Source organism: Gouania willdenowi, chromosome 17, assembly GCF_900634775.1.
Source record: "Gouania willdenowi chromosome 17, fGouWil2.1, whole genome shotgun sequence".
Taxonomy (NCBI): domain Eukaryota; kingdom Metazoa; phylum Chordata; class Actinopteri; order Blenniiformes; family Gobiesocidae; genus Gouania; species Gouania willdenowi.
Genome location: NC_041060.1, coordinates 7,051,965 through 7,064,464, shown reverse-complemented (window position 1 = coordinate 7,064,464; position 12,500 = coordinate 7,051,965). Strand labels below are relative to the sequence as shown.

The 12,500-nt window shown below is 37.1% G+C and overlaps 1 protein-coding gene across 1 annotated transcript in view; it reads right to left on the bottom strand.

Annotated features, from left to right (window-relative positions):
• Positions 1 to 12,500, bottom strand: part of efr3a (EFR3 homolog A (S. cerevisiae)) — a gene marked incomplete at its 3' end in the record, with an annotated part of 95,472 nt that overhangs the window by 32,981 nt on the left and 49,991 nt on the right. Inside the window, exons 6-7 of the mRNA XM_028473324.1 lie at positions 9,595 to 9,716; positions 7,411 to 7,560 (exon numbers count right to left, since the gene is read on the bottom strand). Of these exons, the coding sequence (XP_028329125.1) occupies positions 7,411 to 7,560; positions 9,595 to 9,716 (272 nt within the window). The remainder of the gene's footprint in view (positions 1 to 7,410; positions 7,561 to 9,594; positions 9,717 to 12,500) is intronic.

The following is a 12,500-nucleotide window of genomic DNA, read 5'->3' as shown; positions in this document are numbered from 1 at the left end:
AATCTGGACATATGGTCACCCTAATGTTGTTGGCATCACAGATGGTGGATAATACGGAGATTATGTCGCTCTGTTATCATGCGGTAAACAAGATGCGTTCAAGGACCGCCGGAAGGTTGATTTTTTTTCCTAAAAAAATTATAATCTGGACTAATTAAAAAATATCCGGGGCTTTACTCCAAAATAAAACAGCCTATAAATGCCAGTGGTGTAGGCACAGGGCATATGGAAAAATGTGCCTGTACCATAAACTCACCACAGCAATAAAAGCTGAAATGGGGATATATCATTCTAGGACACAAATTGTTTCATTTGAAATTGAGAAGGAGTATTAATGTCCACGTTTGATATCAAAACAAGGAAAAGCAAGAAAAATTACCTCAGGACACAACACTGTTCAGTCAGTGGAAGTTGGACAAAAGCCAAAGAGTGATTTTACACTAAATTTACACCAAGACAATACACTGAAAAAACACTTGTTCAGAGCTAAAATACAACACTGAACTACTACATAAACATGGATTCTGTTGGGCATTCAATAATGAAGACAGGATGCAGAAGATAAGGAAGAGAAGAAAGAAAATAATGTGTGTATGTGTGTATTTTGAAAGCTAAAACAAGCAGATAGATAAACGAGAAAATAAGAGGAGAGGCCATTCTCTACACCTCCCTGCTCTCAGCACTCCATCCACGTCCACCTCCTCCACCAGGCAATTAACAGATTCCTGCCCTTGACCGTTGCTTCTCATCAGGTTCACCAAGACTACACGGGCCGACACAGGCTTTGGTTGGTAACCAAATCATTCATGTGCATGGGTGTCTGCGTTTATGTGCAGAGGCAGTTCAGTTTTTATTGAAAAATACCCACAATTTTCAACATTTTTAGAGTTCAACACAGGCTGATGGACGTTTAGTTTGTTTAAAGGGATCCTCCACTGTTTTCACAAATGTGGCCTATAACATTTGAAATGTACTTATTAGAAGACCTACGCCTAACAAAATTAATTATTATGCACCATATTTGTTTTAAATAACTTTTAAAAATGGGACTACTTAACCGTTTTAGAGCCTGTGCTCAGCCATCTTGAAATCACGTGATTGATGATGTCACAAGGCCAAGGTCCAATTGCTTCCTACTTGTGTGAAGCATTCAGCCTGCTTTTTAGATCATTTCGCAGCTTTTTCAGTCAAAATGCCAATTTGTGCTGCTTTTGGTTGCTCTATACAATCAGGAAAAGGTAAATATGCTGACGTAAACCTCTTTTGTTTACCGAAAGAGAATAAAAACAGTTGTGAACTGAAAAATAATCTATGACCGCAAGGGGCGACAGTTCCAACTCTACGGTTTGGTAGTCGACAATGAAGCAGAGAAGAAGAGCTCTCCTTAGGGACTTTTACTCAGTTAAATTGTACACGGCTGAAGTTAAGCAAGTAATCACGGACTGTTGAAGACACGCAAACCTCCTTCAATAGTCCATTATTTACTCGTTAACTTCAGTGGCATCAGCTACGCACTGTTTAAGGGAGACTAAAGGTCCTTAGGAGAGCTCTACTTCTCTGCTTCATTGTTTACTACCAAACCAAGTTGGAACTTTTTTTGGTTCACAACTGTTTTTATTCTCTTTCGGGAAACAAAACAGAGTAACATTGGCATCTTTAACTTTTCCTGGTCTTCTAATAAGTACATTTCAAAGGTTTTAGGCCACATTTGAAAAAAAAAAACAATTGAGGATCTCTTTAAAAACTCAGAAGGAGCACAAGAAAAAAAAAAAAAAAAAAAAAAAAAGAAGGAGCACTTTGGGAGACTGTGAATTTTTCCTGTAATCTCAAGGTCAATCTAACAAATTCAATTAAATCTTGTCAACTGTCTGATTACGCCTTTGGATTCAATTGTTATAAATAATTCAATCTTAATATCTATCTACTTTATTGTCTTCCACACAGTTCTGTTCAGAATGATTATAGCAACAGAGCACCGGAGCGTAACCAACCTACTGTGTGAGCAAGGTCAGTAAACCTTGAACCAGTCCATCACTTTATCTCCATCCAGCTTATCTGTCACAGAGCATTGGATCCCAGAGCAGAAGGGAGGGTACACACTGGCTTGGTGTTTACATTGTAATGAACCAATCTATTGCAATGCTAATACATTAGGGGACAACCAAAGGTGCAAAGTCAAAGTCACAAAGGGCCAATTTATTAAATCACACAGAACAGTGTACTTTGCTCCAAGTCCCTAACTTGAGAGGCAGTGTTGCTACGGTTGGGTTTTGGAGGTTTTTTAATTAAATGGTGAACTCACCATCAAAAAAAGGCAACCGTTATCACAGCGGGGGCCACAAAGGTGGGATTGTCTAACACGAGGGCCACATGATCGACATTCAAGTCAGTGTTAGAAGAATTACAGAATAATAATCAGAGCATTAATACAGGAAAGAGCAGAGTCATTTCTGTTGTTTTGTGTGGTTTTCAAGTTATTTGCACTACTCATCACTGCACTACTGCACTATTATCCTATTATTATCATTATCTTATCTTATCTTGTTATATTATCCTATTTAGTTTTACACGTATTAGTCTTTAACTACTGTTAATATTTTCTAGTTGATTGATATTATTATGTTTACATTGTTAGAGAGAGCACAGTTCACAAAGTCAAATTCCTCGTGTGTATAACATACATGGCCATTAAAGTTGATTCTGATTCCTGTATTTTTGTTTTCATATTGTGCGTTTTTGTTGTCATTTTGATTTAGTGCATTTTTGGAAACAGTTTATGTATTTTTGTTGTTGTCTTTTATATTTTGTTGCCATTTAGTACATTTTTTAGATGTTTTTTTTTGTCATCGCTTTGTGTGTTTTTGCTGTCATGTTTTGTATTTTTGTGTGTAATTTTTCTGTTGTGCATGTTTTTGGAGTCATTCTTTTTGTTGTCCTTTTATATGATTTTCTGTCATTTTTATTATTTTAGCTGTTTTGTGTGGGTTTTTTTTTTGGTCATTTTGTGTGTTTGCTTTTGGGGCCGCACAAAATGAGGGCGGTTTATGGCCCCCGGGCCCCCAGTTGTCATCAGTGACTCAAAACTACACAAGGTAAATATATTTTTTGGTTTTTGTATAGTTATGGATCATGCTACTTACTATTATGAACTACCAGGTAAACTAAATACAATAACATTTACCAGTAGGTTAAAATATGTATTTCACTTGATAGAAAAATAGAATAACTATCAAATTATCAACTATCAAACTGAATACTGATAAAGTAGTATCTATGTCTTATAATTTAACAACAGTTAAGAAAAGAAAAACCCTAGGGATCAATTCCTCTCATAGTGATTGGATGGAACTCCAGGGAATTGCAGGTGTGTGTGTTAAAGCTTCATGAAAATGTGACTCATTACAGATGATGCTATTAGATTTTAGTTTTCCTTTTCAAACATATAATATTATTATTATTATTATCTTGCTGCATCATTAGAAAAACATACTGTGGAACTACAACTGACAGATCTGCTCATTAAGTCGGAGGACAACCATCAGAAGCAGTGTGAAAGTTACCGTTAATGTGAAAATGTTCCCTGAGGTGATGAGGAAATACGCAGCAAAATATATGTGTATTAAGACTGAATTACCATTTAAATTATGGAAGATAACATGTGGTCGTTGAGCTGTTGGGATCAAGAGACTCTGGGAATAAAACTGATATGGAAATGAGGTGAGTATGATGGACAAATGTTTTTGCTAAACTGGGAGGTCCATCAATAAAGCCCTGATTCACTGCATGGTTCCTACAAGGGATTATTGATTTTCCACCAATGGCTTTTTTTTTTTTCTTAAGCCAAAAACTTACAAAAGCACTTCATGCCAATTCACAAAGAACATGACAGAATAATTAAGTATGTACTTCTTCCCAGTCCTTTTTGGAGATGTAAACTAAATAGTGAAATTGTGTTTTGAATATTTTAGTTTTCTTTCCTTCTGACAATATTCTGTTTACATGTTCAAAATAAATAACAAATCTAATAAAATCAAATATTTTAGACATCAACATTAGCTTGGAACAATGTGCTGAACTCATTGAGTGCCATTCACGTCTATAGACGTGAATTGTGTTTCACAGAGACAGTGTGACAAAGCTCTCCGGTGAATATCCCAACTTGTACCATGATGTAGTGACCAACTGGAGACATGTGGGTGGCAGCAGTGCACCGTTGGATGAGAGATCACCGTGATGGGCAGAGCTCAGAGGGAGAGGAAAGGAGTTTATGAGACAGAAAATGGCGCTACGAGAGTTGATGCTGAAGTTCCCACCAGCTCACAGCAGCGCACACTCGACCAGAGCATTTGTGGAACTAAAAAGACTATTGAGAGTGTCGCGATGGTGAGAGAAAACTATCAAAAAAACGGGGCAAGCGGTGACACTTGGCATGTCCGGGATGAGGAGGAAGTTGCGTGTGGGGAGACTGATGGGGAAGAGACTTGGAGGATGGCCAAAATACAATAAGAAATCAATTCGACTCTGACATAGATAGCAAAATAATAATAATGTTGCCATCAAAAGCCCGGTGTCAGTGTTGTTTTTGTAGTTTTATAGAAGGAAACTAATGTTGAGGTGTCCCAAAAGAAAAAAAAAAATTGCTTCAAAGTCATTAATAGGTTTTTTCAGAAAAAGACAGTTTTCTCAGCTTTTTGTCACAAACTGGTTATTTGTGTGAAACTTGCCTCTAGTCTAACTGCTCATTGCAGAAGAACGAAACAAGCTAGAAACAAAATATTTTTCCTGATGAAATTTGAGTTTGAGTTTAAAATTACATTTTTATTAATTTATTTTTTTTAATCTTAAAGTTCTTGTCATGTAATAAAAGGATTTTTGTTTAGTTTTTTTTCAAAACTGTGAGCAGTTCCCTCTTTCACCTGGAAAAAAATCCAAGAAGAAAGAAAAAAATCATATTGTACCATTAAAAATCCTTGGTATGTGTTGTACGGATTTGCCACAGCCTCCAGGGAAGAAAGGAACGTACACAAATCAGAGATTAGAAATGATACAAAGGCCTAGTGGGGGTGGAAAAGAAGGCAATGCTTTCTTATAAACTACAGATAAGCATCAGAAATCCCAATGTGAGGAGAGAAAACAGGAACAGCAGCAGGAGAATAAAAAGAGTAGTCAGCAGATTTAAGTGAATCACATGAATGACACATGGTTTTCCTTAGAGATGTTGAAAACTTCACTTATGAGTTTTGTTTTGTCTCCTGACTGACTTCCCACTGCTATTTATACAGTTGTACATTTCTAATATCACGGGATCTAAATGTACCAAATATGTTGAGAACAGGAAGGACCAAAAGACAAAAGATCGTGACAAGGTTTATGCTTCCAGCCCTGCTGAGCCTTTATTTCCTCCAAAACCTGTGAATGCACAGCAGTGCTCTGGGTTTTAGCTAAAGCTCCTTAGCGCAGCGCACCAACAGAATCCCATTTACACCCAAAGGCCCTCGATTCATGGATTTAGGAGTGAAGAGGCAACGAGCGAGAGCTTTAAATCCTGTGATCAAGCTCAGGTGAAGGATTATATTCCTTAACCGACCATCAAAGTTAGAGTGATTTGAATCAGATCCAACAGAGGTCTTTTCCTCTTCTTATGCAGCAGGCATCAGATGGTAAAAAGAGGTAAAAGTATCAAATTAAGGTGAAAGTAAAAAGTCTGGTTTATCAAAAAACATTGGATTTAATGCCTGAGGTAATGTATAAATTATTTTTTGGGTATTAGGCTGATTAAATGAACTCTATCCTGTATTTTCACAGATCCCGTTCAGGATCAGAGCACTAGAATGTATCCTAGCAAACTCAAATATGGATCCTGTTTATCCTTTTTTCAGCTGCTGATCCTTGAGAATCCACTTGCCTATGCAAGGTCACAGGGAACAGAGGAAAGTTGATCCCTAGATAGAATGCCAGCCTTTGACTGCAATGACAGACCATTTGAGGGCTGCCAAGGGGACTAAAACCAACAATCTGCAGTGGGAGGCATCCGCATTAGCCATTGTGACAGACTGAGGGAGTAACCCTAAAATATGTTCAGCTAATTCAATCTGATCTAACACAAAAGCTTAATCAGTAAAAATAAAGACTTCCAAACAAAACTTAAATGAGGAGCATACATCCCACAACACACTAAACATTTCGTTGTGCACAATCAAAGCAACTTTAATTCAATTTACTTATAAAACCTACAAAATCAGCTCTCATAAGTTAACACCTGTGGAATTTGGGTATTTAAATAAAAGGTGGATGTATAAAAGAATACAATGAATTATTAATACCAGGGACTGTAAGTGCGGAGACAAACGTGCAGCTACTCATCATTGTTGCTGTCTTATTGTATAAGAAAATGAGCTGATCAACATGCTTCCATTCACTGTGCTATACTGTGCAGTTACAGTTGTTTCTAGACGGGTCGGGGGTGGCAAACATCGCCACCGATCCAGTCCCTGTGTTGGGGCGCACTGAGGACAGTCCGTGCCGGGGATGAGAGGGCTCCGTCAACGCTAGAGAGCAGAGAGAGGTCAGCGAGGTAACCATGTCCACGGCGACGGTATGTTTGAGCCTCCAGTGGGCACAGCGGAGTCCGGACTGTCCGCACTCTTTGGAGCTTAAATACGTGGACGGTTATTATGGTTACGTAAACAGAAGATGCATTGCACACAGGCAGCATCAGGGGCAGCTAAAGGGCTGCAGGGCTCCTCAGGAAGGGAGCATCCGAGCCAATTGCCTGTATTAAATAGATGGTGCGGTCGATTAATATGTTTCACGATTATTCAAAAAAAAAAAAAAAGTTAAAGCAACCCGTGCACACCTGGTAGTCCCTTTTGTGTCAAAGTGTGCAACAATTATTACGACGGTACCAATTAAAAAAGGAAAATACAACAGAAAATCCCCCCAATGTCGCTGAAAACTGAGCCTAGGGGGCGCCATCGCTCCGTGGGGTAGCGTTATTACAACGTCGGGGCCCCTACGCTCAACAGCGCTGGCGAGAACCCTGCTTGAGGGAAAATTGAATAAATCTTTAGCAGAGACTTCAATACTGCCCCCTAGTGGAGGGGTGGTGCTTTCCACACATGTGGATCAGGACCTTTGTGTGCGTGAATCTGAGCAAAACTGTGTTGCGTTTACCTAAAAAATAAATGCACGTAATGGCCAATCCACAAACGCACTTTACACAATCCACAATGTAACACATGTAAATGGAAAATACATTTGTGGATTGAAAAAAACGCGGGAAAATCGTGGATGTATTTGTGGATCTGAAATACACGTGAAAATATGAAAAACTGTGGATATACTTATGAATATTTTTCTTCCCATCCCAAAATGATTCACAGCGGGGCCGTGCACATGTGAGTGCAGTACCTGTCCAGGTTTTCGCTGTCCTGCATGTTGAACAACATAGACGGGATGAGTTTGTCCATGTGCTGCGGCTCCCAGATGATGGCCTGCAGCTCGTCGTTCACAGTCTTCCTCACCACTCCTTGAAGACCTTTAATCCCAGCAACACGAATCCTGTCAAAAAAAATACCGTAAAGAAAAAAAATGTGGTGATTTAAAAAAGAGAACCATCTAATATACTTTTTGATCTCCAAAATAATTTAGAAACAGATCAGACTGACAAATTTTTAAGTTAAAATAAGTAATGAGCACTTTGCAGAATTTGCTGAAAAAAAAATGTTTTAACAAAAGAAAATGCAACTTTTTTTTTTCGTTTTATTGCTTTTTTTTTTAAAAAAAAAAAACAAGATTGTTCAATTAGTGTCAAAGCCCAGGCCCGGGGACCAAAATCCGACCCTTTGCAGCAGTGTTTCTCAAATGAGGAGGTACTTGTGAGAGACAGAAAGAGAAAGAGAAAGAGAGAGAGAGAGAGAGAGACAAAAAGAGAAAGAGAGAGAGACAAAAAGAGAAAGAGAAAGAGAGAGAGAGAGAGACAAAAAGAGAAAGAGAAAGAGAAAGAGAGAGAGAGAGAGAGAGAGGGAGAGACAGAGAGAGAGAGAGAGAGAGAGAGAGAGAGAGAGAGGCCCTCAAGAGCAAGTGAAAATGACAGGCAAGACATGACTTAAATCAATATGTAAATGAAGTATAATATTATTCTGTTGCAGATACATCTGTCCCTCCAAGCTCAATGTACCCCCATAGTATTTGCAGGGGCTTGGAATTTCCCCATGCATAAATCACATGACTGCAGTCATTTCTAAAGTCCTGAAATTTCTTGCAAAATTGCCAAAAAAACTGTCACAAAATCAAGGAATTTTGAAGTGAAAAAAGTAAAAAAAAAAAAAAAGAGGCTTTTTCTTAAAGTATTGTGTAAAAACAAGATAATTCCTAAAAACCTTTTAGCTATATTTTCTGCTTTTACTCTGTTACTCTAAACTTCTGTTTAGAATTCTGTACTTGCCTCATTCCAACAGTGATAGCAAACACAGTCAATACTCTGTCCAGTTCTTTGAATTTCGCAGAGCAGAACTTGGCCTCAGGAGTCAGAACCAATCACCATTGTTGGCTTGACCATTACCTGTTTCTATTGTTTGACACCAAAAAAACTGTGAGAGGAAGAAAACACCAAACTGGAGCTACTAAACCTGCTGGAGGCACAAATCCACCAGGAAACTGCCAGGAAAACTATCTGGGAATTATTTTCCACTTCCAGTCAACCCAAACTGAATTAAATAATGAAATGACCATGTTGTACCATCCTAGCATCCCTCAGCTCGTCATGCTGAGCACCCCAAAACAAGCACTAACCTGCACCCAGTGTACACTCTTTGCATACAAATAGAGTGAATGTAGTATTTTGATGGACAAATCTAACACCTCCAGAGGTTCCAGCTGCTGCACTGAATGTGATGTACTGTATATGGAAAGTAGACGACACATTTAGGTGTTCAAGTATTGCTTGATGCTACAATGATCTTTGAAACTGTCTAATGTATTACATGTTTAAGTCAAAGTCAAAGAATAAAAGTAATGAATTCCACACAGTTATACAAAACTATCATTTATATGCAGTAGGTGCCACGGAACAGATTTTATTCTAGATCATATAACAATAATTTGCTAGTATGCATGACCTCTGTTGGTTAGAAATGCATTTGAGTTAGAAAAGTACAGAGTGTTGCCTGGCAACGCCTATGATTGTGTGTCTCCTGTTCATTTAAAAACTAGTTAGAAGCATAAACAGTAATTAATAGTAGTAGTAGTAATAGGTACTTACTTACTTACTTCTTTTTAGATTTTATTGAAAAAACACAAGCTGGTCAACATGCCCAGGTTTCAGCTCATTTCTTTGTGTAGTTGCAATGTCTCCTGCAGTGACTTTCCTGGTTAAATAAAGGTTAAAAAAAAAAAAAAAATATATATATATATATATATATATATTCATTTTTTTCTAATGTAAAAAATTTGATATGGATGTATTTAGAATCAATCTGAGAATCGCGCGACATAATATTGCGAAATATCGCCAAATCAATTTTTTTCAACACCCCTAGTTAGAGGCTTTAATAGTAGTAGTAGTAGTAGTATTAATAGTTTAATAGACAGTACCTGGTTCTGGTCTCAGAATCTTCATGTGTGGAGTGGCACATGGCACTGAACTGGGAAACAAAGAACTCATAACGCCGATGGTAGGATGGTGTGTCTTCCTCTATGTTGGCAAATTTCACAAACTACAAAAAAGACAGGAAAGAAGAATGCAATGGTTAACTAATAACTACAAATGTGTCAGCACAGAAAGATGACATGTTGTTTTTAGTAAATTAAAAGACTTGAAAATGTTTCATGGTTTCACACCATGTTAAGTTACTCATTTAAGTCAACAGTTAAAGCAGCAGCACTGGATACGGACGAGGTTGGTTAAATGACCACCGGACAAACATTTTAAAGGCTTAAAAAGAGCACATTCTTTCAACATGCACCCATTTATTGCTTTTATGGCTTATATTACACACACACACAAAAACAAAAGGCATGGTTATTTTAATTTGAATTAAAATAACCCTGCCCATTACTTTAATGAATATGACTTCTGTAATGGTTTAAAACTGTGAATGGATGGAAACGCAGCACTCTGAAAGCAACAGTGACAATACCATTATCCATCACAGAGCTGCTCCATTCTTCCCAGCCTATAATTTTATCCCTTTCAAATAAGCATGTAGTGTCCTCTGGAGAGGCCCTCTGCTCTCTCCGTGTAGTCGCCCCAGCTCAAGTAGCTTTTCATGCTACCCTATTATTGTCCACTGCAACAAATTGCCACTGTACTGTAGCGCATCTGTGACAAACATCCCCCATTCTACTTGATCATTTCCCTCCATTTTGTACCTAACCTCTCTCTGGAGGGCTAACAGCTTAGATGGAATGGTCTGTTTCCAGCTGCAGCACAGTGACACCGCCTCAATACCGTCTTACTGTGAAGAACACATGCCTTTACACATACTATAAAAAATATGAAATATGTCTGATTTCAACATTTTTCTATAAGTGTATAATAATATCTTCAGTACATTGACTCAAATAATGAAATTAGTTAGCTTGTGGTTTATTTCTTCACTGCTTCTTAGACTAACTGAAGACAAAATGCAAACATGTTAATAAATTGAATATGGCTTAAATATGGCTTTATTATGTTCACACTGACAGCCTTTTGTTTCATTTTATTTAGATTTTTGTACATCGTTTGTTTCTCTTGTGTTAAGTAGAGATTAACTATTTTGTTTGAACTGTGTTCCTGTTGTAATTTACTGTGTGGCAATTCTAAGAGTTTTAGTCCTGGCTTGGTGCTTTGTTTTATCAGTCAGATTTTGTTATTTGTTGTATTCTCTCTGTATTTTTAATACCTTAATACATTTGCGGTGGCCTATTAAAATCTGGCCAGGGACACCAGAGGAAAACTATCCTCTTTTGGCTAACTCTGGCTCATTTTCAGAATGTCTGTACATTAACGTGCATTGACCATTTTAAATAATGAATAAATTCAAATTCCATGTCATTTCAACACATTTTCAGAACATCCCGCGCACTGCGGTCTCAAAAAAGACACAGAGGCAAGCTACAATGACCTCACATAAAGGATTTTCAATGTTTACGAGTGGTGAAATAGTCTCAAAGTTGGGGTCTATAATAAAAATGAAGTCGCAGAAAGAAAAATTGTCTTTTATCCCAAGAAAGAGTAATCTTTATACTATAAATTACAACAGAGATCAGATTTTTTTTTTTTACATTTCCACATGCAGTTATGGGCCAATGAAAATAGTAAAAAACTTGTATTTTTGGGGGGATTTCAAGAGCCTGTCACCCAAGAACCAATGCATATATGTGACTAATCATTAGTCATGTGAACAGTCTATGTACATAGCGCAAAGATGATCAACTTACAGGTAGCCGAGGCATATGCTCAGTTGTTTACTGAAGGCCCAAACATGTTCCAGCCCCAAAATCCGACAAACTTTTTTCAAAATTTGAGGGGCTGGCATGTCCACCAGATAGGATGTATCGCAGATATTTTTGTATATTTTGAGTGGAGTGGAGCTGTACTACTATACCACATTTCAGTTTCTTGTGTAATGTAGTTCCTGAGACATTGGAGGCTGAAAATGGAAGAAAAAAAGGATGAGAGAAAATCAACAAGTACCCCCTCACTAAATTGGCCATATCTCAAAAAGTATTCATACAATCAAATTAAAAATGTACAGTGTACATATTGAATACTCACGGAACAACTGGTAAAAATTTCTGAATTTTGTGAGACCAAAGCATGTGGGCCATTTGTGAAATGACATGGAATTACCCAATAATGTACGAAAAGATTAATTAATGCGTTAGTTATGAACAACCCTCTGGAACTCCCTCCCAAGACACATATCCATAACTGCACTGACCACACATCTTTCAAATCATTTCTCAAAATACTTTTTCTTACAAATGTTCTTTTTTTCCCCGATTTAGATTTCTGTTTTTATCACTGTATTGTTGTTATTATAGCTTGTCTGTAAAGTGTCTTGGAAAGCAATTTCAAATACATTTTATAGTTATTAATATAATTTTCACTTTTTGAAAGTAGAAAAATCTGAGAAAAATGTTGCCAGCATGAATAAATACCGGGTACACTCAATTCTTCCCACAATACAAAAAACTCTAGAAATTAAATACTGTAAATTGGTCACATCAGACATGGGAAACTGGAAGTCCTCCATCTAATTTTGTGTGGCCCCGATAATAAATGCAAAAAATTATTTGGAAAATGAAAAAAACAGAAAATCATACAATAACAGAAATACACAAAATTACAACAAAATTACACAAAAATATACAAGAAATACATACAAAACAACAAAATATAAAAAGAGAACAAAAAACCCCACAAAAATAACAGAATAAATATATAAAACGACAATAATCAAAATGAAAACAAAAAACAATTTTTTTTAAATTTTTTTGTCATTTTCAAAATC